Source organism: Tauraco erythrolophus, chromosome Z, assembly GCF_009769465.1.
Source record: "Tauraco erythrolophus isolate bTauEry1 chromosome Z, bTauEry1.pri, whole genome shotgun sequence".
In the NCBI taxonomy this organism is placed as follows: domain Eukaryota; kingdom Metazoa; phylum Chordata; class Aves; order Musophagiformes; family Musophagidae; genus Tauraco; species Tauraco erythrolophus.
Window position 1 is genome coordinate 497537 of NC_141496.1, and position 27542 is coordinate 525078.

A 27542-nucleotide genomic window follows, 5' to 3' on the forward strand; every position below is an offset into this window, starting at 1 on the left:
TGTAGGGTGACACTGGCCTTCCTTCACAAAACCAGGCTCTTTTTGCAAGATGGGTCAACAGACGGGTCCTTGGTAGCTAGCCACGGTGCACGCTGTGCTACTTGGCTTCAGTGATCGTTTAATTTGTTCGGTTTGTTTTTTTTTTTTTTATTTGAAGTTGCCAGGGAGCAGCAAGAGCAGAGCTCACAAGGCAAGCAGGACAGACCTTGAGACGGTGGCCAGGTCCAACCAGAGTCCAGGCCATAAGGCAATGCTACAGTGATGAGGCAGGTCCAGGGTCAAGCTGGGAAGTTGATGTGTAGTTCAGAAACAAGAATTCAAGCTTCAGTACAACAAATCTGGGTCTTGCATGGTTAGAAATGAACAGGATGTACTCATCAGAACAGCCTGAACCCTTGTGCCAGATCAGTTATTAAAATGCCAGGACACCCAGCAAGGTGACTAACTGGCCAAGTGTGGATGAAGACCACCTAGGAATCGTGCGGGTCGTTATTTGTACGTGTGGGTTGGAGGGGAGTTACACATGACTAGATGGTTTCTGGATTCTGTTCACAAGTGGTTAATCGGATGCAGTCTGGTGCAGCAGGTAGCTTATGCTGTAGAAACTGCCTTGGTGATGTAAAAATGCCAGAGGAGGCTGGGATTGCCTCTTGCGTCTCTTGCTTCTGTCTGAGATCACAGCCAACTGCAGCAGCCCAAGTCACAACAATGCTGGGAGTTTTTCGACAGCTATAATTTAAATAAATTCCATGGAAAGCGGAGATCCCAATTTGGGAGATAATGTAGTGAGATAATGCCTACATCCCACTCCAGGTGTACTGCGTCACGAGCACCGGGCGTTCCTCGGTCTGTTGCGTGAGCACCTGTAATTCCGTACAGCAGAACAGAAGTGAAGGACTTGCTGTAAGAAGAACTGCCTCGTCACTGGTTCTGTTCTTCAAAACCCAGCCTGTGCTCCGCGCCGTTCCAGCGAAACTGCTTTCAAACGTGGGGTTTGGTGACCAGCAGCAACACGGTAAAATTAGAGACGTGGTTTCCAGCACTTGCTACGTTAACTCTTTTCCCTAACTTGTAGAAAATGCTTGCAGCATGATCTCGGAAAGGGACTCGGAGACCACCTTTGATGAGGATTCGCAGCCTAACGATGAGGTGATGCCATACAGCGACGATGAAACAGAGGACGAGTTGGACAGTCGGCAGCCTGCGCTGGAGCCCGAACCAAACCGAATCAACGGAGACACTGAGGAAAGCCGAGAGCCGCTGAAAAAAGGTAACGTTCCTTTTTTTGAAAAAAGGTAACAGAAACTTGATTTGGGTAGCAAGGGATCCTGGATGCAGAGGCTGAGCCACGCGTGGATCCATTTGGGTTTTGTACTTACTCATGAGGTAGGACTTGGAGTGGCTTGTCTGAATCTGCGGAGGAGTAATCGATGCCAATGCAGTTTAACAGATGGCAGAACGAAGATCAGCTTCGTTCCACTGTGCAGCCAGGGTTCTGTGCTCCTGCTTGCGTAAAGCTAATGATCTGCAGGGTGACCTCGTCTGAATTAAGGCAGGCCCTAGATGTGCACAGCCTGTGGTCTGGGCACTGCTCAAACAGACCTTCAGATGCTTGTCTTCCCCATCGTCTGGAAACCGAAACCAGCACGGCCCGATCTGCTGTGTTTAGGCAGTTGGTTTGCATGGATTTCTGCTTTCAAAGTCTTGCGCAGATGAGACTTCTGCTTCGATGCCAGTTTTGTAGCCTCACGATTTTCCTTATTTGCAGGAGGTCAGAATTACAGAAGGGCAGGGTGAGTAGGAGTTTGCAGAAACCCGTCACGTGCAGTCTGTGTGCTGCCACCAGTGTAGGAACGTAAATGGGAGGAACCTCTGGCATGTTTTAGACATACCTGTTCTTAACCTCTATCCAAGGAAAGTCTGTAACTCCCCTAAATACCTCTGGGGTTTTTTTCAGTGTTGCAATGGGAGTACTTTTTATTTAACCACTGCCTGTGTAACATGTATGGATTTCTTCCTGCTTGTGTGGCAATAGGGAACGGTTGATCACCTCTTATTTTATAACCACCAATTAAGTGTTTTCATTTTATAACCACCTATTACATCCTTAGTTTTGGGGTTTTTTTAATGATGACTAAGGTAACATAGCCTGTAGAATAAACATAGTTTTCTTAGCCTCTCATCATCCGTCATATTTCCTTGAGTTCTCATCACAACTATCTCTCTGTCCCCCTGCTCCCTCCTCTTTTTTTTTCCTCCAGGCATTTTATTTTGTAGACAACAATACACCATAAACCACAGGTTTGTTTTGTGGCATAGTATAAGCACAAGAAAAAGAAAAAAGGAGCAAAACTAAAACAGATCCTCCTACGCCTTCAATTTCCTTTCTGAAGCGTACCGTGCCTTTTCCTTTATCCTGGTGAACTGGAGAAAATCTGAAAGCAGGGAGATGAGTTTTGATTCTGCCCTCCAGAGGGCTCATAGCTCCTGCTAGTTCAGTGTAACCACCAGGCTCTGCTGTCTACACAGTTAATGTTACCCAAGTTATCCAAAAGTTATCCAAAATATGAACTAGAGCCATGGATGTGGCACAGTTGCTTTAAATTCTGAGCTAGGGCAAAAGCTTTGAGGAGGTAAGAGATGTTACCATGCAGGCTTGGGAGGCCAATACTCTAATCATAGAGCAGTTGACAAACTTTGTCAGATTTTTTTTTTTTCCCTCCTTAGACCCTTTAGGATTTTTTTTTTTTTTTGTTTAAGTCCTCTTTGCCTGCTTCTTCTAGTTAATGGAATTTTCTGGCAGAAGTTGCAGAATGTGTAAAATCTGCTGACTGATTCAGTAGCTAATTATATTCAGGTAGTGCTACAAAAAGGAAAAAAAAAAGGTTTTGTGTCTGGATTTGAGTTAATATCAGCCTTATCAGACCTCACTGCCTTACAGCAGGCCCTTAGAGCAGCCCGGGAGCACCTTCACACGTGCTTCTCTACTCTGAGGGTGCTGAGGCACTGGCACAGGTTGCCCAGAGAAGCTGTGGCTGCCCCATCCCTGGAAGTGTTCAAGGCCAGGCTGGATGAGTCTTTGGGCAACCTGGTGTAGTGGAGGGTGTCCCTGCCCATGGCAGGGGGGTTGGAACTGGGTGGTCTTTGAGGTCCCTTCCCACCCAAACCATGCTGTGATTCCCTGGGGGTCCCTGGTAGGAGTGCCAGTCCCCACGCCTCTGCCTCGGGGAGTTTCACCCCATCCATGCTTTGCAGTGCTGGATGCTCTTAGCTCGCGAGAATCCCATGAAACCAAAAAGAGCACCCATTAAGGACAATTACTGTGGACTGGAGAAAAGGGGGAGATGCTTGACTGGTGAGTCAGGAAGGCTGGATTTCAAAACACTGTCTGCCTCCTCCTTCTCAGGCGTCCCTGGGAGCTGGCTTAAAAACTTGCTGAATGAGTTCAGCGGGGAATGTCTTTGATGTGGGCAGCGCCCCAACTTGTGGGTAACAGGGTTGATAGAGCTGTTGGTGATGCTGGTGTGAGGGTAGGGATGGGATCTGAAGGATCTTGGAGGGGCCCGTGAAAGGGGGGGGCATGGAAAATAACTGACAGCAGAGTCACTCTGGCAGGCCACAAGCTACATCCCAGACGAAGCCCGTGCAAAGGTGGGCTCCGTAAGGCGTAGGTTAACGATGGGGACCTTGAGGTGGAGATGGGTGGTCTGTTAGCAAGCCCTCTGGGAACTTCTTCCGTAGGGAGGCTGAGTGTCACATTAGGTTTTAAACCCCGAAGGTGACAGAAGGAGGTGACACTGCTCAGCTGCTTTCTAAGCAATTTTACCAACTTACGGTCCAAAGCTGCGGAAGGCTGTTTACTTGTTTAGTTTTGTTAAATTTTACCACAAAACATAATTCATATTCCCGAGGTTTCAAGCAGTCCAGCAAAATTGATGGCTGAAGAAATAAAACTGACACTTGGGGTTTTTACTTTTGTTGTTGTTGTCAGTGAAGACCGTTGCACAGTATGGTTATACAAAATAATTGTTTTCAAAGGTTGAGTGGACCTTTTTGTTTCTAGAAAGACTGAGAAACCCTGTTTTGGGTGCTTAGTGCTTCAGAAAAGCAAGCCAAAGGAGCCGAAAGGAGAGAGTTTAGCACGAATAAATGTTACTCTGACAGGCTTTCAGTTTCTCATAGAACTTCCAAATTGTTCATCAACATTTCTTCCTACCTCAGCTGATATTTTAATTGTTAATAAAGGCAAGTAGCCTGGAAACTTCTTGAAACCCCTTTTGTAGACTGTGTACTAAAAAGCAGGTACCAGTTTTGTTTCAGTTTAAAGTACCTTTAAAAGATGGCATTTAAGAGAAAACCTGAAGCTGGCAGATGTGTTCCCTCGTGCTTATAACAATCAGTTGCTGACTTGTTTGGCTTTGTCTCTTCCAGACTGCAGCTGGCAGGTTAAAGCAAACGATCAACGCTTCTACGAACAGCCCCGGTTTAAGAGAACAATATTTCTGTGCTTTAAAAAAAGCAAATATGCAGTAAGTTTTCTTCACCTCAGTTGTGTGCTAATAGTACTTGCCAGGGTGAATACTTTCTTAATCTCAGGAAGATCTTTCCAACCACTGCTGATTAGTGTAAAAACCACAATTAGCACTTCCTTAGGATTTCCGACAAAGGTGGGAAGTATAACTGGTTTTGGGTTTGTGAATGGAAAATCAAGATGTCAAGAGACTTGTATAAGATGAGAGAGAGAATTAGAAGCCAGGTGTCCTCAGTCCAAATTCTTTTATCTGCTCAGCTACCACTGTTGCGACCGTCCGCCTAGATGTCATCTTTCATACAAGAAGTCTCAGGGTAGTATTGAGCAATATCCTGATTGAGCTAGACTGGGACAGTTTAAAAATAGACAGTTGGGAATGTCTAGTCATGTAAACAGCATCATTCTAAATCCACCTAATTATGATAAAGGAGACATTACAATCTCATTTATCAAGACAAAAGATTGAATTTTTTTTTTCCTCTTCCTAATTTTTTAACTTCTCAAAGTAACAACGCTGCGGTGCTGGTTGGGAGTGACAGAGCCTTGGGCTGCGAGGTTACATGTGGACTGTCTGGCTTTCTGTCAGGCACTGGCTCATGTGGTTCCCTTGGACCTGCTGAGATCCCTGCCTGCAGACTTGAGGCAGTTTGGGTTATCTCATGCATAAGTGTGAATGTTTAATAGTGAAACTTCTCCAGCTGGAGCTATTCAAACGGAAATCCTTCATGCTTGGACTAGGCAGGGACTGGCACTCTGAGAGTTAACCTTTGCTGGATCTGACGTTGTCCCTCCTGAATAAGTCTAATTAACAGTCCTTTGTATCTGGATTTGTAACTTGTAGTTTGATGCCTGGGAACAATTATATCCCTAATAGTGATATTGTGTATCCGGCAAATGATGTCGAAAGGCGTTGCAGAGATTGCCTAGGAGGAGGAGAGCGCTGGAGTTTCCTCCCTTTCTCTGTGCTCATCTGGCAGTGCCACGTGCACCGTGCCATCTGCCTGGGGACAGGCTGCAACCTTTCCACACGGTGACTGTGCAATGCCCTGAAGTCCTCCAGCTTCGACCTGAGCTGCCTTTTGGGGTATGTTAGTGAAACAGGCCTTTCCTCCCTTCTTTCATTAAGACTGACCCGTGTGAAGCTGCTGAGGAAAGGTACAACTCTAACGTAAAGTTCACAGGAAGGGTTTCACTGGTAAAATGCTTTACTTAAAAATATACATTGTACAATTGTAATGTAAGAAGAGTCTGCTGTTGTGATGATGTTTGGTTTTCTTCAACAGGGAAATGCAATCAAGACATACAAGTACAACCCTCTCTCTTTTTTACCACTGAATCTGTTTGAACAGTTCAAAAGAGCAGCCAACTTCTATTTCCTCGTTCTTCTCATTTTACAGGTAAGAAAGACAGAGAGAATACTGTGAAGTGAGTCTGAGGTGCTGATCTACTGAGCTGAGTAATGCTTGTGACACAATTCAGTGCTCTCCTGTTAGGAAATTGCAGGGTACTTTGTAAGGAACTTCGTCTGAACTACTACAGACACTAAACCCATCTTAGCAGAAATCTGCAACGACCTGACCTGGCTTTGCATTAGCTAGGGTGAGCTTGTTGCAGAGCTCATTAATTTCATGGGGAAAAGCTGTTTCTTTTGGCAGTTACTCTGTAAAACATGATGGCCTCAAGTTCCACTCGTGAATCAGAAGTGCCAACAGAAAACGGGAGCAACTGCAATTGTTAAAGAGGAGCCAATGCTGAGGTAGAGCAGCACAGGCAAACTCTCCCCTGAAAGTTTTGTTCATCTTCACGACTTGGTTTAAAATTCTCTCTCTGAAGTGTTGGTTTTCTTTCTTAGGTTATAGTGAGATCACTATTAAATGTCTGTCAGTTGAGCTTGATTGATAATCCTGCATCGAACCGATTTTATTTGTCTTTTGTAGTCGATTCCCCAGATAACTACCCTGTCATGGTATACGACGCTGGTGCCCTTGCTCTTGGTGCTGGGAATTACTGCAGTCAAAGACCTAGTGGATGACATTGTAAGAAACATGTTTTGTTAAATATGAGAAGCAAAAAAACCCCCTGCAGTTCATTTCTTTAATTGTGATACGCAGTAGGGAGTACATTCTCTGCTCCTGGTTTTCAGGCTCGTCACAGGATGGACAACGAGGTCAATAATCGGACGTGCGAAGTCATCAGGGATAGGAGGTTTGTACTGTTCCCTTCTTGACTTTGTAAGTAATGTTTGTTGTTGTTTTACTAAGTTTCATCACACATCTTAAATCATACGTGATAGGGAAAATTCAGCTTCTTGTTCTCTGCCGTCTCTGTGAAAACCTAATTGGAAATGGAAGACAATTGCCCAAAGGAGTAATTTAAACTTGATTCTGTGGCACTAAATCTGTGCTAAGAGCAGCTTCTTTGGGGAGCAGGACAGAAATTCATATGTAGGTGAAGAGGGAAGAGAAGATGTAGGTTGACTTCTAAGTTATAGACCCCCAACTAAGTTGCAGTTTCCAAAAAGAAAAAACACACCTTACCAAGATGTAATGTTTTTGTGCTAAGGAAAATTCAATTTTTCAAGATTTATAGAGTGCATAGTGTTCTAGATTAAATAGTAATAATTATTAAACTATCTTGATATTAGGTTCAAAAACACAAAATGGAAAGATATTAAAGTTGGTGATATCATTCGTCTGAAGAAAAATACTTTCGTTCCTGTAAGTGCTTCAGATGTATTTGTTTTATGTTTCTACAGAGTTCTGTAGGAGTCTCGACTTGGATTTATTTTATGCTTATTTGTTTGTTTTTCTAGGCTGATATTTTGCTGCTATCCAGCTCAGAACCAAACAGTCTCTGCTACGTAGAGACAGCTGAACTAGATGGGTAAGGCTCTATTTAAGGATTTCTTGGATTTAGTTTTGACTTACTGGTAAAAGAGCAAGAAGTGTGTATTTCAGACACTGCTTGTCAGTTGTTAAGCCACACCTAGAAAACTGTGTCCAGTTTTTCATTCCCACAATTCAAGGATCACTAAAAATTGATGAGGGTCCACTGGAGTGCCACAAAGATGTCTAAAGTGTTGGAGAACATGACATATGAAGAAGGGGTGAGAAGGACTTGGATTGATTCAGCCTGGAGAAGAGAAGGGTTCCAGTGTCTCAAAGATGGTTACAGAGGAGATACTCTTCACAAGAACGCACGTTAACAGGGCAAGAAGCAATGAGTACAAGTTGTGTCACAGGAAATGCTGTCTGTATTCGAGAATAATTGTTCTCCAGGTGGATAATTTTTACCATTAGAAGAGGTTGCCCAGACACATGGAATTTGAGAGTTGTAGAACACTGGAACAGGTTGCCCAGAGAGGTGGTGGATGCTCCGTCCCTGGAGACGTTCAAGGCCAGGCTGGACGAGGCCCTGAGCAACCTGATCTAGTTGGAGACATCCCTGTTCCTTGCAGGGGGGTTGGACTAGATGACCTTTGAAGGTCCCTTCCAGCCCTAATCATTCTATGATTCTATGATTCTAATTTCTCTCACTGGAAACAGTCAAGGCTTGGCTTGCCAGGGCCCTGGCTAACCTCATCTCGGGTCCTGCTTCCAACACGAGGTTGGACTGTTGGTTACCGGAGGCCTCTTCTAACCTGGACTTTTCTATGACTTTAAACTTGTCTTGTTCCCTGTCGGTAGGAAAACAAAACTGCATATTTTTCTGTGGAAGTGTTTTACAGAAACTGCTTAGATAACATAAATCTTACCGTCTCTGTCATGTTGCTCTATAAATGGTGGTTTAGTTCATGTTGTCCGAAAAAACTAGTGCTGAATTCTTTTAGGAGAGTGTGTAATGATACAGGCTTCACCTCGTGAGGTGAAATGTTGGTTTTTCGGAATGAGCAGTGTATTCCTCACTCAGTCTGTAGTAACCTTAAAAGCAATGCCTTGTAACATCGTGCCAAACAACAAGTATCCGTGTGCGTTGCAAAAGGTTTGTTCTCTCTTGGAGCTTTTAACGATGTCAGTTATTAAATATTGCTTTCAAATGAGCGTTACTTCAAACTTAATTACTGCACCAGTAAAACAATTGGTAAAACAAAGATTCTGAGAAGCTTCACTGATCTACAGAGGGGTAAGGTGGCGCTTGTGAACAAAAGCCACCAGTGTGAGAGCTGGTCCCATGGTTGACGAGTGCTTCGTGCCCACGCAAATGGTGGCTTTGCCATTGATTCAAAGTAGGAGGTTGGTACCGCCGGCATGTCGATTTGCTTGATTTGGTTTTGTTCAACCTTCTTCCCTGTATCTGTGTTTCTAACAAAAGAACCTTTTTATCCTTTCTTCTTAGTGAGACTAACTTAAAATTCAAAATGGCGCTGGAGGTGACACACAGATTCCTTCAGGAAGAAGGCGCGATGGCAGACTTCAATGGTTTGTACGGTTCTGTTCTTGCCCCTATCTGAGCGTTACTCACACAGTTTATGGTACGAGTAGGTAAAACGTGGGTGGGGACGGAAGTGCTGCCAGTGGTGCTGGTGATTCTGGAGTTGGTGGCTTCCTGGCTTTCGCCATGAGGCAGCGTGGGCAAGTTAGGGGAGCGAGGAAATGGCGCTGCTGAGCCAAGCGTGGTCTGAGGGTGAGGTGTGTGCATCAGTGAAATTCCGTACATTGAGGGTGCTGAGGCACTGGCACAGGTTGCCCAGAGAAGCTGCGGCTGCCCCATCCCTGGAAGTGTTCAAGGCCAGGTTGGATGAGGCTTTGGGCAACCTGGTGTAGTGGAGGGTGTCCCTGCCCATGGCAGGGGGGTTGGAACTGGATGGTCTTTGAGGTCCCTTCCAACCCAAACCATTCCATGATTCTATGATTCTATGATTCTATGAGCTATGGCACTGAGTACAGAGGATGGGGCGCTTTGTTGGTATTTGGCGCCCTGTTTTCCATGGAAAAAAAGTATGTGTGCTGTTGGGATTGGATCTGGAAAACATCTTCTAATGTCCTTTTCTTATTTATCATTATGATCTGGCTGCTTTTTGTGCGTGTCATGGAAACTCGAAGGGCAGGAATGCCTTCTCTTACTGAGATCTGACATAAAGTTTCGTCTCAAACTGAAACTTTTAGCAATCCTAAAATTGCAAACACTTCAAAAAAATAAAAAAAGGACAACTTGCAACAGAATGACATGGAGAAGTAAGCAAGCAGGGACTGTTCATTGTTTCCTTCAGTATGAGAACTGAGGAACACAAAGTGAAATGAGCAACTGACAAATTCAGAATAAACGGGAGGGAGATGCTTTTCCACACAATACGTAGCGAAGCTAAAATTCAGTTTGCCAAAAGATGTTGTGGATGTCTAAAGTTTGTGCTTTCAAAGAATGTCTCTCGAGCAAATTTACATGGAGGGAGAGCCTGCCCACAAAAACCAATACAGCACTGTGTGTTTGTACACTCTAAATTTCGAATAAATTGCTTATTCTCAAAAAACCCTCAACCTTATGAAGTAAAATTACTTGTATGGTGGGTACCAATTAATGCATTTTTATTTAACTGTAGTATATTAAACGTTCTCCTCCAAATCCTTCAGGTCTGATTGAATGTGAAGAACCTAATAACCGACTGGATAAGTTTGCAGGAACATTATTCTGGAGAAATATGAGTTATTCACTGGATGCTGATAAGATTTTATTACGTGGATGTAAAATCAGGAATACAGACTTCTGCCATGGAGTGGTCATATTTGCAGGTATTTATGAATTGAACACGTGTTAACGTTTACCAACTAAAAGCATGCCCTACAGAGTGAAATTACTTTTTTATCTTACAAACATTGATTGTATTTTATGTCTCAGTTTTGTAAAATAGTAATACTAGTACTTGTTTGTGTAGCTTTCCTTTTTTTTTTCTTTCTTTATTTTTAGGCGCTGATACAAAAATAATGAAAAATAGCGGAAAGACAAGATTTAAAAGGACAAAAATTGACTCCCTTATGAACTACATGGTTTATACTGTAAGCCTTTTTGTTGAAAATTCAGGTTTTGAGTTCATTTTTAAGTGAATAGAGTGAATGCACATTTAGGAAACTTTTTTTTTTTTCTTTTGGTGTAATAAGTATGTTTCCACTTTTTGACCTGATGGTTTGGGATGAAGTAGGAGGGGCTGTAAAAAAGTGCCTCGCTGTTGGTGGGATGTGCGACCCTGCAGGTGTAGGACAGCCTGCACGATGAAGGCAAGTGCATCAAGCCCAGCGTTGCAAGTGCTTCTGCTTGTCTGCGACCCTAAACCGTTGGACGGAGACCTGAGGACCCAGGTCCTGGTCCAGAGGTCCGTTCAGCCTGAAAAGTTCAACACCCATGGCTCTTGTCCTTGGTCAGCACCCGTGGAGGGGGGGTGTGAGGAATACCTGCTGTCCTACAGCTCTGCCGAGCGTGATCGTTTTGTGGGAGAGATTTGCTCCCCTTCTTACTTACAAACATGCGTAATATTCTGGTTTGAACATGAAGATTTGGGATTTATGTCAAGAAAACACTTCCGAAGTGTCACAGGCCTCTCTGTGTACGCTGTAGATTTTCGTCGTGCTCATCCTGCTGTCGGCTGGCCTCGCCATCGGACACACCTACTGGGAGCAGCAGATTGGCAACTCCTCTTGGTACCTCTACGATGCGCAGGACTTCAGTCCTCCATACCGTGGCTTCCTCAACTTTTGGGGATACATCATTGTTGTGAACACCATGGTTCCCATTTCCCTCTACGTGAGGTAGGTAGATACCCTGACCTTTAAATAGCTCCACTGGGGATAGGGTTGGATTACTGCACTTAGGGATTCATGGAGAACAGAATTTCCCATTGGCAGCAAGAGGTGCAGCTTCACCTTGGATGGGAGAGCGTATTCTCTGTCTTTCTGAAAAGCCACTGGATACACTCACCCTCTTCGCTGAGGTTTTACAAGGAAGTGATCTGTATTGCTTTCGCATAAAATCATCGCTCAAGGATTTTCAAGATATCCAGCTTTTCTTACAACATTAAGCATGTCTGCTCTATACTTCACTAAGGAAAAAAATTCTCCAAGCAGTGATCCCTGGCAAAATTGGAGACTAGGTCCTACTAGTATTTAACTTCTTAGTCTAATTCTGCAGTCACAGTGCGTGAAGGAAACTACTTGAAGAAAAAAAAATAAAATAGAAGAATCATAGTTTCCAGCTTTATTCCTCAAAAGGTGCAGTCTTACTGCTCCATGAAGTATGAATAATTTTGCCTTTGACAAACCTGTCTGTAACGTATTTGAAATCCTCCAGCCTCCTACTGGCTCTCTCCAAACTGGATTTGCAACACCATTCCCAAGTGGGATTTCTATTTGGTATGGGAGCAGCACCATCGATCCTTTTGGCATGATAAGGCTGTAGAGGCGTTTCCCCAGTTACTGGGGTGTTGAAGCTGGGTAGTGTGGTCTGACATCAGTTTGAGTGGCCCCTGTTCCTGTTTAGTGGTGATGGTGCTCTGGGAAACAATTGTTTTGTCTTCAGCTCCTGGGCTATATAAGCAATTTGAGTCCCGGAAAATTGCCAGTGTCCTCTGGATCCAGTAACATGTTGTTATTTTGAAATAAGAGGTGCAGCTGGGAGTGAGAGCATTCATTTTATTTCGTTTAGTGTCGAAGTGATCCGTTTGGGCCAAAGCTATTTTATTAACTGGGACCTGCAGATGTATTACCCTGAGAAGGACACGGCTGCCAAGGCCCGGACCACCACGCTGAACGAGCAGCTGGGGCAGATCCACTACATCTTCTCGGATAAGACAGGGACACTCACGCAGAACATCATGACGTTTAAAAAATGTTGCATAAACGGCCAAAGATACGGTAAGTCTGTGACACGCTGCTGCGCCCCGTGGTGAAAACCATGGCTAGCACAGGAGCTCCAGTTTGTGACAGCAGCACGGAGGGAAGACCCTGCACATCCCAGTGTAGCCCAGCTGGCAGCCCTGACCAGTCTAGAAAAATGAGCAGGAATTTGAATGCTTGTTTGAAATCAGGTGCATACGAATCTTTTTAGTTTCAACTCACCTTCCACAATTTCACCCTGGCATTGAGTAAAGCTCCAGTAACATTGCATTGGTGGAGTTTTCCCCACAGTTTTCCCCTTTAAAAGGTGGAAACTGGTGGGCTTGAGTGGAAACTTCCCAGTAGGAGTTCCCAGAAATGAGTAATTTACAGAATGTTTTACTTTTGGTAGAAATGCTTCAGGGGCAAAACGAATCTAGAAACAAATAAGAAAATTGAATAAGAAGAGCAGTTTTCCATTTCAGTGTTAGTTGCTTCCATTTCCAGTCTTGTCTGGATTTCAGCAGCTAAAACACGCAGCATATGTGCTCCAAAATCCTTGTTGGTGGGTTCATGCACCAGAGAACACAGTGTGCTCAAGCCATGTGCTTTTTCAACATCCTCCCTCTGACGAGGGAATTGCTGACAGTGAAAGCTCTGTTAAAGCCAACAGTGATTTTTAGGATAATTCCACTCCGTGCTTTTTTTCTTACATTTGCTTTGATGTCACTTGTGTACAAAGGTGTCTACACTGCACCTGTGAATGAATTTGCTTTTTCTAAAATCTGAGCTGTTCCAGCGTGGTAGATACTCTACATCTTTGTGAATGAGTTGTAAAAAAGTTGTTGTTCTGTCCTGTGCCTTCTAACTGACGGTGCTGTCCTTGCAGGAGACTGTCGGGATGGAGCAGGGCAGCTTCAGAGCCCCCCGGAGGTAGGTTGGTCTGATCTGGTGCGATCCGTAGAACAGGGAACGTTCCCTCACCGAAGTATGGAGAGGTGCAGGTGGGCACAAAGCAACTGCACAGGAGATGACTCAAACTCTCTCTTCTTCTGTTTTCTAACCAGCAAGTGGATTTCAGCTGGAACGTGTACGCAGATGGAAAGTTCTCGTTCTATGATCACTATCTGATAGAGCAAATAAAGTCTGGAAAGGAGGCAGAAATTCAGAAGTTCTTTTTTCTGCTTGCCATTTGTCACACCGTCATGGTCGACACTTCAGACGGTGAGTTTGTTTGTTTGTCTTCTTGTGTAAGGGGAGACAATAGTTCAAATCCACTTGCACAAGGGGGAGGTCCAAAGCTAATGGTGATGCCGTGAGCGAGAAGGAGGGTTAAGCTGCTCTTTCAGATGAAACAAAACCGAGAGCCGGCGCTATTCCCTGTGCTGAATTTATCTGTCCCTTTGTGGAAGGAGAACTGTCTTTGTGACAGTGACAGTTGTGGCAAGTGTGCATCTTAAATAGCAGCAGATTTAGAAAGGTAGGGGAACAGTTTATAGAGGTCTTGTGTCTTCATGTTACGGGTCTTCTCTCTGTTCAAAGGCATCTTTAAAATCTCAAAGGCATAAACCTCAAATAAAATGATAATGATGCTGGCGTGATCTCTGGTTCTACATTTATGTATGGAAGTACAAACACTTGGAAACCTTCAGTGATTGTGTTGAGAAATTCAGATGTTTAAGTTACGTTTGTGAGACAGAGAAGTTACAGTGTTTGCTCTTATGCCTGGAGGGAAGAGGGTTCAGTGACTTATCCCATTTGGAAAGTTCCCGTAATAAAACCGGGGGTCCCTGGTCCCCCTCCTCTCTGTGCACTGCTGCCGGGCGCTCAGCAGTGGGTTGGACCCCACTTCAGGGCAGGAAAGGATGTGGCCTTGCAGGTCCAGCTCTCTGTTGCTCTGCAGAGTGGGTGTGTATCCTTTAGCCATGGTGCCCAAGTGCCCCCGTAGCGCTGGGCTACATCCTGCCTTTCTCCTCTTGGCACTGTTCCCCTGGCACAGGTCAGCTCGATTACCAGGCAGCGTCCCCGGACGAAGGGGCCCTGGTGACAGCAGCCAGAAACTTCGGCTACGTTTTTCTTTCACGAACACAAAACACCATCACTTTGAGTGAGATGGGGGTTGAAAGAACTTACGATGTCCTGGCCATCTTGGATTTCAACAGCGACAGAAAACGGATGTCTGTCATTGGTAAGCTGATGGCAACCAGCCTTTGTAGAAAAGGTCGCTTGTGTTTCAGGGGTGAAAAAGTGACACGCCAGGGAAGTAGAAGTCAAGAACTACAGCTGTGTAACACACAGTCCTATGATAGATTTTAACCCACGTAGCTCTGCGTAGCAAAAAAGTGGCTTTTTAAGCAGATGCAAGTGTGTCCACTAGGCAGTCCTGGTGTTCAGACGGCACCTCTGCTGAAGACAATCAGGTCCGTTCAGTAGAAGCTTGAAGAAACACTGCAAAGATGATTTATTCCCCTTTTCCCCAGAGAACAAGGAAGTTGTATGTTCCTCTAGCTTTTGGAATACTAGATGTGCAGGTTGAGGTATAAATAGCTCTTTAGTTTTGATTTTTAACTATCTTTAAAGAGCCAGCCTTGAAGCAGTTAGAGTTCTGTTGGTTTTAAGGTTCTAATTATGGTGCATCATATCTCTAGTGTGTATCTCTGCCCAGCTCCTGTGGGCAAGTGAGATGTTAGTACTGTAGGAACCATTATCCAAAACGTAATCCTTGGGAGTTTAAATATCCTCTCCTGTCCTGAAAGAGGAGAAGAAATGTGCTTGTCAGCCAGTTACTTAACAATGTTAGGGATGGTGAAGAAGAAACATGATCTTACAGTTTCGGTCCTTAACAGCAGTAGACTGGAAAATCTAACGTGCAACTATTCCTTTATTTACATGTACTCTGACGTTTTGTCCCACCTCTCATGTTTTACTCCACAGTAAGAGAACCAGGTGGAAACATCAGGCTGTATTGCAAAGGGGCTGATACAGTCATTTATGAACGGTTGCACCCAAGGAATCTAAAGAGAGAGGCTACAGAAGAAGCACTAGATGTACGTTTGCATTTTATATGCTGTTTGTGAATTTAAAATTGTTCATTTCTGTCTATAATCTAATTTTATTCATTTCCTTTTCCTAAGCTATTAAAACAAATGCAGACCTATGATTAGTTCTGCAAGTCATCCCAAACCTGAGAAATAATCAAAGCAATATAAACTTTGATGTATGTTCTTAGAAATGCATTCATTGTCTTTTCATGAGAAGTGAACTTCAATTTTGTCTCCATGCTTTTTTAAATTGTTATCATTATTCCAGATCGCTGCACTCTGTTCTATTTGTCACCTTTTCAGTCTTTCAGTTCAGGCTGCCTCGTCAGCTCTAATTTAGGCATTACGTTTGGATTGCAAATGAAGAGTGTGGTTTTGGGGATATATTTTGGTTTGTTTCGTTTTTTAAAATTCTTTTCCAGATTTTCGCAAATGAAACTCTTAGGACGCTCTGCCTGTGCTATAGAGACATTAGCCAGGATGAATTTGAAGCATGGAATAAAAAGTTTGTGGAGGCCAGTGTAGCTACAACTAATCGTGATGAAGCTCTGGACAAAGTGTATGAGGAAATAGAAAAAAACTTGATTGTAAGTCAACTTTTAAATTTTTAGTGTACTTATCTTCTTATATAAGAAGAAATATTTTTGAAAAGAAATTATCCTTGTTTATTAGGACATTTTGATTTAGATCTTTTCAGTATTTTATTGGCTTTAGAGCCACTCCAAATTTCAGAGTTTAACAGAATGAAGGGAAATGTATTTTAGTACATGTGTTTCAGTGCGGTCGCTTCTATACGCAAGTTTCTTTCCTGAATTCTTGGCTTGAGCTGTACCTTGGCTTGAAGACACATCCAGAACAGTTTCATTCTCTACTGAAATGAATCAGTTTTCTATACATTCCTACCAAATACCTGCGTTTCACTTATCTTCCAGCTGCTTGGGGCGACAGCTATTGAAGACAAACTACAGGATGGAGTGCCAGAAACTATTTCCCGACTTTCAAAAGCAGACATTAAAATCTGGGTGCTTACTGGTGACAAAAAAGGTGGGTGTACTTACAGCCAAAGAGCTGGTAGAAACAGTGAACATGAACTGGGGCAAATGCAGACTGGAAATAAAGCATATGTTTCTAGAACAGCTCAGTATGAGACTCCTTTTAAATCAAAAGTGGAGAAATTTCTGCAACAGGCAGGATTTCTTACCAGCTGTTCCCAGTCCAGAGTTACTGAATGGGCTTCTGTGTAACTTCTGTTATTCCAGCAGCTGAGCCTAGATGACTGATTGTGTCACTGTCCTCTGTAGGGAAATACCTAGCTACTGCTTTTCTACATGCAAAGCAAACGCAGGGCAGCTTGCTTTTAACACCAGGCTTGCTTGGCTTTGAGGGCAGGTACCAAAACTTGTCTTTTTACAGTGAAAATTTACTTTTCAAAGAAATTGCAAGTGCTGCTGGCAGAGACTGATTGGCTTTTTTTTTTTTTTTTTTTTTTTGTAGTTGCTAGTCTGCAGTCTGGCAACACGTTTTGTTAAGTTGGATCAAAAAATGGCATTAAATTAGTAAGAATGGCTCTGCTAAAGCCTGGATCAAGGTGCAGCCAGACTAGCTTCTGTCTGATGCTGGCAACAGCCTTGCTTCAAGGAATCCAGAGTAAGCACAGGGAAAGATAGTGTGGCATACCCTGTGGCTGACTCCTGCAGTGCCTTTGGCTCTCTGACACGGAGACACCGTCTCCACCATCAAGTTAAATAGGTCCTGGTGGATCTTTCTTCCACAAACTGGCTGATAGACTTTTCCAGGTCAAGAACAGTTGTTTGCATTCAGTATGTTTCACAGGAAATGTTGCATAGGAAATAAAATTCCCTGTTGTTGACTTGAAATCCGTCACCAGTGTGCCTTCATTGCCACGCAGTTGTTGTACGACAAATAATTAACAAGCATTCCCCTAGCTTCTCTGTGCTATGTATGATTTTTTTTTTCCTGTTCATCCACGCTGTGGTAATGAAAGGGAACTTCTCATAGTGAAAGATAACTTCAAAAATTACTTAAGAAGACTTCAGGTACTTCTGGCTGCTCCTGGCTGTTACCCATGACAGAACTTCGAGTAAATATTTTCCTCTCATTTTTTTTATTGTAGAAACTGCTGAAAACATTGGATTCTCCTGTGAACTCTTAACAGATGAAACAACAATCTGCTATGGAGAAGATATCAGGCAAGTGAAAAGCACAAAAGATTTCTTTTGTGGGAATGAAAAACGTTCCCTTTTTAAAATTGACCCAACAGTAACATTGGTTTGTCTCCCAGTGACTCTTCAACGACTGAACAGTATTTTTTGGCAGTTGTGCAGCTGTATGTTGTCGGTTTCTTTGCTTTGTCCAAAATTGTAATTTTACAAGACAACCTCTTAATTGTGGGTAAAGGTGGCGATACCCTCTTTGCAGGAGGTTATACGTTCTCGGTCAACAACTGTTGACATTAAGTTTGTCCCATAGTGCAGACAAGTCTGGAGCCCACCTGGAGTGGGCTAAGCAGGTCTCTCCTCAGTCCAAATCTTGGACTTGCCAAGTTTTGTTCTTGCTGCTTGTCCCTGAACTCCAGCACTACCCTAGCCGATCTTTCACCCTGTCCTGTGCTCCTCTACGCAGTACAGACCTGTGCTCTAAAACCACAATGGGTCATAAGGCATTCAGAGCTTAGTCATAAAGGATTTGTCAGAATGGTTAGACACAAGGGGAAGCAGCATCTTCTCTCAGACTGGGAGAAGAACTAGGGCTTCGTAACAAAGTCACAGTTATTCCTGACTCGTTTTTCCTTATTTGCAAAACAGCAAGCGTATCAAACCGGTGTGATCCTCTTTGCACCATTGCTCTAGCACTGCTTAGAACATCACCTAATATAGGGCAAAAAAAGTCCACGCAGCATCTGTTGCGTTTCTTTCTTGCAGATTTCCACTCTGGGAGAGATCTAGCTTAAAGTTTATCCTTGATTTTTTCTGTAATAGTATCCATCTCTCTTTCCAGTGCTCTTCTCCAAACTAGGTTGGAAAACCAGAGGAACAGAGCTGGATCCAGTACGCATTCCTACCTAAGAATGAACGAGCCCTTCTTCCAGGGTAGTAGAGATCGTGCTTTAATAATCACTGGCTCCTGGCTGGTATGTACAAAAGCTGTTCTGCTGTGCATTTGAGATTTTGGGGGTGCCACCAAGTCCCAGTGTCCTTCACTGAGGACTCAGTTCGTTTGTCTGCTTTGCTAAACCAGTCAATGAAAATTCTTTGGTGACTGCTATCAGTTGAACGCATCTGTTTGATATTTATGTTCAGAAGTATTTTTGGTTTTGAAGGTTGAAAATAGTGCTCAATGAAATAAGGAATGGCTTGGGCCTTTCAAATCACCCTGGTAGCTGCTGTCAAAGTAAAGCTAATCCCTTGCAAAAGCACGGTCTGGTTTTCAGAGTGTTTATTCTTCATGGGGATTCTGGTCTAATGGAAAAAAGTGAGAGATGACTGCCAGCACTATGGGATGCACGGCTTGAGTGTGGGCACAGAAATCATGCTTGAAATGAGAGATGAGAGTGAAATGGTAGAAACAAAAGACAAGTTTCCTGCTCAGTCCTGCAATACAGCGCTCTCACGGGACCTTAGAAAGCAGAAAAGAGCTTTTAGCAGAGATGGGACTAGCAGTAACTCGGTGACTGTTACCCACCCTGTTCGCAGGCCCCTCTCATAGACACCTGTAAAGGAGAAAGTCCAAGGAACAGCTCAGGACCATCTGCCATGGTTCAGTATTCCAGCCCTAAACCTTTATTTTGTGTCAAGAAGTGTACATCTGTGTGCACGGCATGGGAAGCAGGCTGGGGATGCCTAAAGGCAACCGAGCAGGAGCTCAGCTACTCTAGCTGAACTGCCCCAGAGCTAACCTGGTATTCACAGGGCACTTCCCCAGGTGCTGGGCATAGCCCTGCTTCCCTTAGGAAATGGGGAAATAGGAGAGAGGGAAGTTTAAATACCAGAATGTTTTCAGAAGTGAATTAGTTCTCATCCTTTGAACTCCGCAAGAAGTGCTGTGATACTAAACGCGAGCAGTTTGCTTTTGGTGGTCCTACCAAGCAATGGTAGGATTACCAAAATCCTACCAATCCCACCAATTCTTTCCATTGTTTCCGTAGCTCTTTGTTCACTCCTCTGCACGAGCATTTTGTTAAAATGCCACAAGTGGGCGATGGGAGCGCAGAGAAGTGAACTGTGTTGTATGGGCAGTACTCGGAGCGCGACTTGAAACGGCGTAAGGCGGAACATGACATCTTTTTGTAACACAGAATGAAATCCTGCTGGAGAAGAAAAAGAAGAAAAAGAAACTTAAACTGAAATTCCCCAGAACAGCAGAAGAGGAAAAAAGGCAAACTGAAAAGAGAAGAAGGGCCGACGCTTACAAAGAGCAGCAGCAGCAGAACTTTGTTGATTTGGCCTGCGAATGCAGGGCTGTGATCTGCTGTCGAGTGACTCCGAAGCAGAAGGCCATGGTGGTCGAGCTGGTGAAGAAGTACAAGAAAGCTATCACTCTGGCTATTGGCGACGGTGCCAACGATGTAAACATGATTAAAAGTAAGGCAGCTGGGAAGCTTCTCTTGGTAGGAAAGATCTCTTCTGGGCCTTCTTCTGCAGTCTCTTCGCTGTCGCTCTTTGTTCAGAAGACTCGACCCACGTTAACGTTCCCTGGGGTTTGTTAGCTCCCGTGCCTGTGCTTTCCCTTTTTGAGGAGGCCCTTTAGGAAATGGTTAGTGGGTTTTGCTGATATATTTTAGCTTTTTCTGGAGATGTTCCCTGGGAAGGAACTTGAATTACATCTGTTATCGTGTTGTGGGTCACGGAAGTGTAATAGAGAGAACAAAGCAATATCTTAGCTGCCCCGTGCTTGGAGGGATTAGCCATGCTATATTGCAACTGGTGCTCTTTGAACCGCTTCCTGAGAAAGAAGCTCCTGGGATATGGTTTATATCAGGAGCGTATTTGTAAACTGCCTGGCCAGTTTGCTCAGCGGTTCGCTTGCTCTGTCTCACCGCGTAGTTCTCCCCTGGGCAAATCTCCCAGTGTCCCTTCTGATGGAACAAGCGCTGAGAGAGAATCCAAGCGATGGTGGAGACATGAGCAGTGAGTCACAGGGCAAGGAAGGGCTTCTGCACTGCTGTGCTCGTCTGCAGCGCAGCCTCTGCGCGGTGCGTGGGAACAAAACGGGGCAGAGAACCTGGAGCAGAGAATAGGAACCGGTAGAAGATTCGCCCTCGGTCATGTTGTTCCTCTGCCTCTGTCCAATGGAGTGTGTGGTGTTTGTTTCCTTAACTTAGCTGCCCACATTGGAGTTGGAATCAGCGGCCAAGAAGGGATGCAAGCCGTCATGTCAAGTGACTACTCTTTCGGGCAGTTCCGCTACCTCCAAAGACTGCTGCTGGTCCACGGACGATGGTCTTACATTAGGATGTGCAAGTTTCTAAGATATTTTTTCTACAAAAACTTTGCTTTTACACTAGTCCACATCTGGTATTCATTCTTTAATGGCTTTTCTGCTCAGGTAAGAAGGCACGCTCATGTGTAATACTAACAAGCAGATCTTCCTTTCTCTCAGTTCAGAGGAGCAAAGGCTTAACCTGGGAAGTGATGGATGAAGTTGTCATCAATAATTCCTGCAGGAGAATAGGTGATAACTACTAAACTAGTTAGTTACAAGCTAAGCACTTGGTTATGATTTCAGGACACTGAAGTCAGTATCATGATTGTACAGCGAGGAAGGGAGGAAGAGATTGTTGTGTAGTGGTTTGGGAAACCTTTCCCAACCTTGCTACGTAAGATATTTGTAGGTGAAGTGAGATGGCTCGTGTATGTATCAGTAGGAAACCAAACCCAATATTTTTTTGTCTTGAACTGCTGGCTAGAATGACTTGAAATGTGCTTGTTGTAACTGGCAGTGTTTGAACTTCACATAGTGTTGAAAGGACTTGATGAAGAGTTGAGATGCATCTCTGGGGGTATAACCAAAAGACAGGCAAGAAGTAGTTAATGACATTGCACGGACCAGCGTGGAGGGTCAGGGCCCCAGTCACAGACAAGCAGCCCTACCTGAGGTGGATGCTGTTTGCTTGAGGGAAACTGGATGCCTAGGACTGAGCAGAAAAAGAACATAAAAAGAAAGCAGGGCTCCCAGAGTTGTACGGGAGATGCCCAGCGCTCATCACAGTCACAAGCGCAGCTATGAGCCAGACTGACTGGGTGAGGGGTGCAGTTTTGGTAGTGTTCCAGGTCAGGTCGCACTGGTGGTTTGTAAGGAGTGGGGCAGCTTAATACAGGCTAAAAATAGTTTCAACACAGCTTTGAGTTCAGGTGCTCCTTGCCTCTTGGGTAAACGCTGAGGCAGGTAATTCAGTGCTGTAGTAGAGTACGTGTGAGTTTTCTCGGGAATCGGAGGGGAAGGTGTAGTCAAAAAGAAATCATTAACTACTGAAATTCCTCCTCTTCTTGCAGACAGCATATGAAGACTGGTTCATCACGCTCTACAACGTCTTGTATTCCAGTCTCCCGGTTCTGCTGGTTGGCTTGCTTGACCAGGTATTCCCCATGTCGTGAACAACAGATGAATCCAAAGGCATCTAACATCAAGTCTTTAATTACACTGAAACTGGTTGCATTACTTTATGTACGAGACACTTGGGGGCTTTTGTTCTGTTTTTTGGTTTTAAAAAAACGTATTCCTCTTGCCAGTGTGTGAGGTAACAAGAGACAATAAGCAGAACGTTACCGAAATAGCCAAAGTTAATCAGGTCAGAAGTCTTCAGTGTCAAATTTGTTAAAAATATTTCTAGGTGCCTGCTGTTCTGTAACATCATTCCCACATCACAGCTCTGGGTGGCTTTGCTAATGGCAAAGATAGTCCGTGCTTACCCTTGTGAGCTGAAGGTGCAGGGACTGCACCATTTTCAATGACTGTATTTAACAGGAAGCCTTGGTCTTTGTTTTAATTCAGTGGGACAAGTGCTTTTGGCCTTCTCCACTTGTTTTTCCTTTGGTTTTTTACCTGCTGATTAGGCAAATCCATGTTTCTGCTTTCTTTTGTGATAAAAAGTCCCCATCCCCAACTTTGTGTTGAGTCCCCATCCCTGGATGTGTTTAAGAATAGGGTGGATGAACTACTTAGGGATATGGTTTAATGGGGACTAGGGACGGTTGGACTGGATGATCTCTGGTCTTTTCCAACCTCGAAAATCTATGAAAAGCTAAGAAATAAATTCAGTACCAAATTAAGCTCTCACTTGAGTGTTTGGTAGAGACTTAAAGTCAGGACACGCAATGATACCTCCATCTTCTGCGTATTCACCAAGGACTCCAACACGACACGTAGCTGTGAAGAGATGTGCAGCTGTGGACACTTTTGTCTCTGCAAATAATGGGCTAAAAACGTAGAAGCCTGGAAACAGGGTATGTGATGGCTTTGTGAGAGATGTTCTCCAGGCTTGGTACTTCTGGTTGCAGGTGTTACTCTGAGCAGAGTCCTGCTGCCCACGCTGCTATTAGTAGAGGGAAAGGAATCTGCCATTTCCTTTGGGCTGTTATGTAATTGAACTTCTTCCTCTTCAAAGCTCACACTGAGAACAAGAAATTGCAGCAACTCTTTTTCTTTTTCTCCCTCCCTTTATTAAGGATGTGAGCGACAGATTGAGTCTTCGGTTCCCTGGACTGTATGTTTTGGGCCAGAAAGATTCACTTTTTAACTACAAGAAATTCTTCTTAAGTTTGCTTCATGGAGCTATAACTTCCTTGATCATCTTCTTCATACCATATGGAGCTTACCTTAAAACTATGGGCCAAGATGGAGAAGCTCCTGCAGATTATCAGTCATTCGCTGTCACGGCAGCATCCTCTCTGATATTCGTCGTCAATTTTCAGGCAAGTAGGCTTGGCTTCCTGATCTCTCTTGCTCTGAAAACACTTTCTGGTCATCTTGCTAAATTTGGCTACTAAAAGCCTAACAATATGCAAAAAGCTTCCCCTTTTTGCCTCCTCTCGGTTGATTTTTGCCTCCTCTCTTCTCTGTTGATGCTTGCTCTCTGACTGAGAGGTGACTTGACTCAAATGCTGTCAGTCTTCAGAGCAGTTGACGTTATTTGGAGTTAATAAACTCATTTGGAGCCTTCGTTTGCTTTCAGATTGGCTTGGATACGTCTTACTGGACTTTTGTTAACGCTTTTTCAGTATTTGGCAGTATTGCACTTTACTTTGGTATCACGTTTGACCTACACAGCGCTGGAATCCACGTTCTCTTTCCTTCTGGCTTTCAGTTCACAGGTCAGTCCTTCCGTTTTGTATTTCTTGTTCCTGTCTCACACAGCTTGAACTTGAGCAGAACTGTGGCCAAAATGTCATGGCGTGAACCTGATTCCTGTGAAAGGAAACTGTGTTAAACACTAATTCACTTCCAAGGAGGGGTTTCTTACACATTTGGGGCCAGGTTGCTTTATTGGAGTATTTCTTTTCTTTCGATGAAAACGAGCTGGAACTTGATGAAAACTTGCCCAGCAGTAGGAGTCTGCAAATGAAAACTGAGTTAAAATCGGTGGGGCAGCTCAAAGTAAAGAGGATGTGGTGATCTGGCAGGGTGGGTGTTTGCCAAGTTGCTCCAACTGATCAGTGGAAGGTAAAAGCCCAAAGTGAGACAGAGCCAAATGCTGTTAGCAGCTCCTTGGGATTTTGCTGGTAAGACCAGGGAGGTGTAAGTAGTAGCTGTTAGGAATTTTTTTCTGAGGAAAAGTGTGCTTCCTGATTTTCCTTATGACAAATCTTTCTTACGTTGCCTTGGATCTAAATATCCACCCACCCAAAATAACAAACACCTTCAATTTAATGTTCTCATTTTTAAGCAGGACTCAATTGAAAAAAAATGAAGTTGCTTTTAATATAATGTTTTTCTTTGACCTTCAGTAATGTTTGACACTTTTTAATAACTTCCTCCTACCTGAATACTTTATGCTTTTCAGAAGTTTATGAAGATGTGACTGGTACTTAGCTTGATAGAGAGTTCCATGAGGTGGAGTGTTTGGCTACCAAACACTGCTTGCTTTCTAGACCACATACATACCAGTGATACTGGGAGGAGTTTTTCTTGCTTGGCATGTTTTAAAGCAGGACAAAAGCCATGCATCTCAGCCAAGCTTGTCTTGCAGCCTCCCATAACTCTTCAAAGGGCTTTGACATGAATATGGACGTGTCGTCATAGAAGTGCTTTCTAAAATTCTTTCCTATTGTGCTCTGCTATGAAGAGAGTCTCTGTCAAAGTTTGATGTGATACACAACAGAATACCTGAATGTTAGGTCCTCAGGAAAGAAGCTGTGGCTTTTACTATCTTACTTGTGTTTTAGAACTAGTTTACTTGATCCTGTCATAAACTAATTGGTGCTCTTTTGATTCCTAGGAACTGCTCCGAATGCTCTGAGGCAGCCGTACCTCTGGCTGACCATGATTTTATCAATTGCTGTCTGCTTGCTTCCTGTAGTGGCACAGCGTTTCTTATCCACGACCATTTGGCCTTCGGAAAGCGACAGAGTGAGTAAAGCCCTACGTTATTTTGGTATAAATTGACTTGCAGGAGTCAGTGCTGGTGCTATTGGGAGAGATAAGTGAGTGAGTGTGCCCTAGGGAGAGCTACATGAGACTGGAGCTCGGGTGGCGTGGCCAGGGAGGGTGGCAGAGGGCTTTCCAAAGGCCAGGCTGCTCCTGCCTGCGAGCTGGGTCGTGACTGGTGCTGCGACGCTGTTCCCCAAAGCAGAGGGTCACGTTGCTGCGTTCTTAGTTCCCAGTATCTTCCTGGTTTTGTTCGCCTCTGTTCCGCCTGGAGCTGGCAGATGGCATGTGGGTATGAAAACAGTTTAAATTGCAGTTTAGTGTTGTTTGAAAAGATGTTAAAGAAGTCTCAGCATGAGAGTACAGGAGCAGCTTTCAGTTACGTATCTGCAGTCCGCTTCAAAGACAGACATTGAAAGGTACGTGAAAAGAACGGAGTTCAAAATAACGCAGTAAGGCTTCCTGAAACAGTGACGTGCTACCGCATAGATCCTGTTTCTAACAAAACCCAGTTTACAAGAGCACCCTCCTTTTAAGGATGTGGAAAAGTATCAGGTTATTTCCTCGGGCAGCAGGTGCACACGAGCTCTTTTCCCTTGTAACCCACCAACCCATCTCTTTGCATGCCTGAAGATCCAGAGGAACCGCAAGAAATACCTGGCAGAGCAGCACCAGTGGCAGCGCCGCCGGAGCGCTTTCCGCCGCGGGGTGTCCGGCCGTCGTTCCGCCTACGCTTTCTCCCACCAGCGGGGATACGCTGATCTCATCGCCTCTGGGCGCAGCATACGGAAAAAACGGGCTCCTCTGGATGCGGTGCTGGGCGCCGGCGTGACGGAAGTCGGAAACGCCCGCGGAACGAGCTGATGTACGGCGCTTGGGGGAGAAGCTTTTATCCCAATGATTGCACAAAAACCCTTTTTTTAAAGACAAACTCAGGATGTTTTTTTAACCAAGCGGCATGAGGATATGAAGATTTTTATGTTTTATCACAGAACTTGCTGGGTTTGGACTACTGGAAACACAGAAAGGCCACGAGTTCTCTACGGAGCTACTAAGCCTTGGGCAGCTGGTTTCTGTTGAATGCAGAAGTGAAGGGCGTGCGTGCGAGGATAGGAAAACCCAGCATCGTAGTGGCCTGGGGTTTTTTTCGTGACGCCTGGAATTGCAGACTTTTTTCACGTTTTAATGACATGTCGGTATAAAACTGCAGCTACATTTCATATTTTGTCGTCGAAAGCCAACCGCCAAGCAGCGGTTACCTGGTGTGCACCATTTCATGACGTTGCAGCCGTCACGGCAAAGCAGATGTTCTCATCCGAGCTTGCGCGGCTGAGATGGAGATCCATCCGGCGATAAATCTTAGCCAGTGTCAGATTTGATGAGGAATTCTGACACTGGTGTGGTTTCTGTTCTTTCTCTTTCCTCAGCAGTTGACTACAGCTCACTGCACGAAATCGAGAGAGCTCTTTGATCCCGTGAGTAGGAATGATATGCCTTTATTCCTTTCATAGCCAGTTCCTGATTTCCTCTGGAATGAAGAGATCTGAGTCCGTTAACAGAGCTTTTTTCTGTTTCTCTGCCTGTCTCTCTCCAACTCTACAACATGTTGGTGTCTGCTTATACAGTATTTTTACGCACAGCTAGATCCCACCTCCGGAAAGCTGCCCTTGGAGCTGGCCAAAGTTTGGTCATTCCAGTTTTAGCTAGAGCAGTTAATAATGACTCATTAGAAGGCAGTCACTGCTAGGTGGAACATATTTCGTGTGCTAAGGGAATTCTTACAACGTAAAAAGTGTTTTTATGAGAGTCTCTTTACGTTTGCACATCCTTTGTATGAACTTTTATCTGACTCCTGGACTAAGGTTGATTATTGAAATGGTTTTATAGTAAAAATCCTGATATACAGCTCTTGTTTAATGGAATGTACATTTCAAAAATTTAATGCAAATAAATATCCTGAAGTTCACAGCTTCTCTTCTAATAAGGATATGGATAAAATAGGAGCGTGAGAGGAGTTTAAGTAGGAAATGGAGGTAATTAATCTCTCACTGAGACAGATTAGGGTTGGTCTTTAAAAAAAAAGAGAAAGAAAAATCAGACCTCACCATGCGCTGGACTCTAAACCCAGGTGTGGTATTAAAATATTAAATATGCAAATTGAGGTGAGTCTATTCCTTTTATTTCTAGTGAGACTTAAAGACAAACATTTGTCATGGATAATGATTGCTTGGCTTCAGCTGGTCCCGGAGAGCAAAGGTGCTCTGGCTCGCGCTGGGGCTGCTTTGTCATCCAGTTCTGTTACTGGGACAAAACGACAGCGCGTCCAGTACAGAACCGTGAGCCCCAGCTGCACTGCCATCCGCGCTTCCCCGCGCCTCCAACGGCAGAAGGGGGAGGGAGGATGCTCCGTTTCCCGGTGAAGCCTTTCTGCCGCTCTCGCTACGGCCGGACGTGCCCGCGCTCCCGGCCTGGCCCTGCGCCTCTCTCCGCTGCCGCGGAAGGGCCGTTCTGCTCCCGCCGGCACCGGGCGGGCGGCGGGGGCGTCAACGGAGCGGGGGGCGGCCCGGA

General features: G+C 44.4%; 1 protein-coding gene across 1 annotated transcript; it reads left to right on the top strand.

Annotated features, from left to right (window-relative positions):
• The first annotated feature begins 1089 nt into the window (after positions 1–1089).
• Positions 1090–26671, top strand: ATP8B1 (ATPase phospholipid transporting 8B1). Its single transcript, XM_086629985.1, has 27 exons — positions 1090–1270; positions 4432–4529; positions 5815–5928; positions 6469–6567; positions 6675–6736; positions 7176–7248; positions 7344–7414; positions 8867–8949; positions 10099–10257; positions 10433–10521; positions 11078–11268; positions 12161–12369; positions 13220–13263; positions 13398–13554; positions 14330–14518; positions 15265–15377; positions 15794–15958; positions 16304–16415; positions 17506–17581; positions 18390–18522; positions 19687–19972; positions 20713–20936; positions 21884–21967; positions 23057–23302; positions 23563–23701; positions 24826–24956; positions 25608–26671. The coding sequence occupies exons 1-27, from the start codon at positions 1090–1092 to the stop codon at positions 25836–25838; spliced, it is 3759 nt and encodes a 1252-aa protein (XP_086486111.1). The 3' UTR covers positions 25839–26671.
• Positions 26672–27542: the final 871 nt, after the last annotated feature.

Excerpts from the sequence above, each read along its gene's own strand:
- ATP8B1 (XM_086629985.1), top strand. The coding sequence starts at position 1,090 with ATGATCTCGGAAAGGGACTCGGAGACCACCTTTGATGAGGATTCGCAG. Across the intron at positions 4,530-5,814 it reads TTAAAAAAAGCAAATATGCA|GGAAATGCAATCAAGACATA; the intron begins GTAAGTTTTCTT and ends TTTCTTCAACAG. Across the intron at positions 15,959-16,303 it reads AAATAGAAAAAAACTTGATT|CTGCTTGGGGCGACAGCTAT; the intron begins GTAAGTCAACTT and ends CTTATCTTCCAG.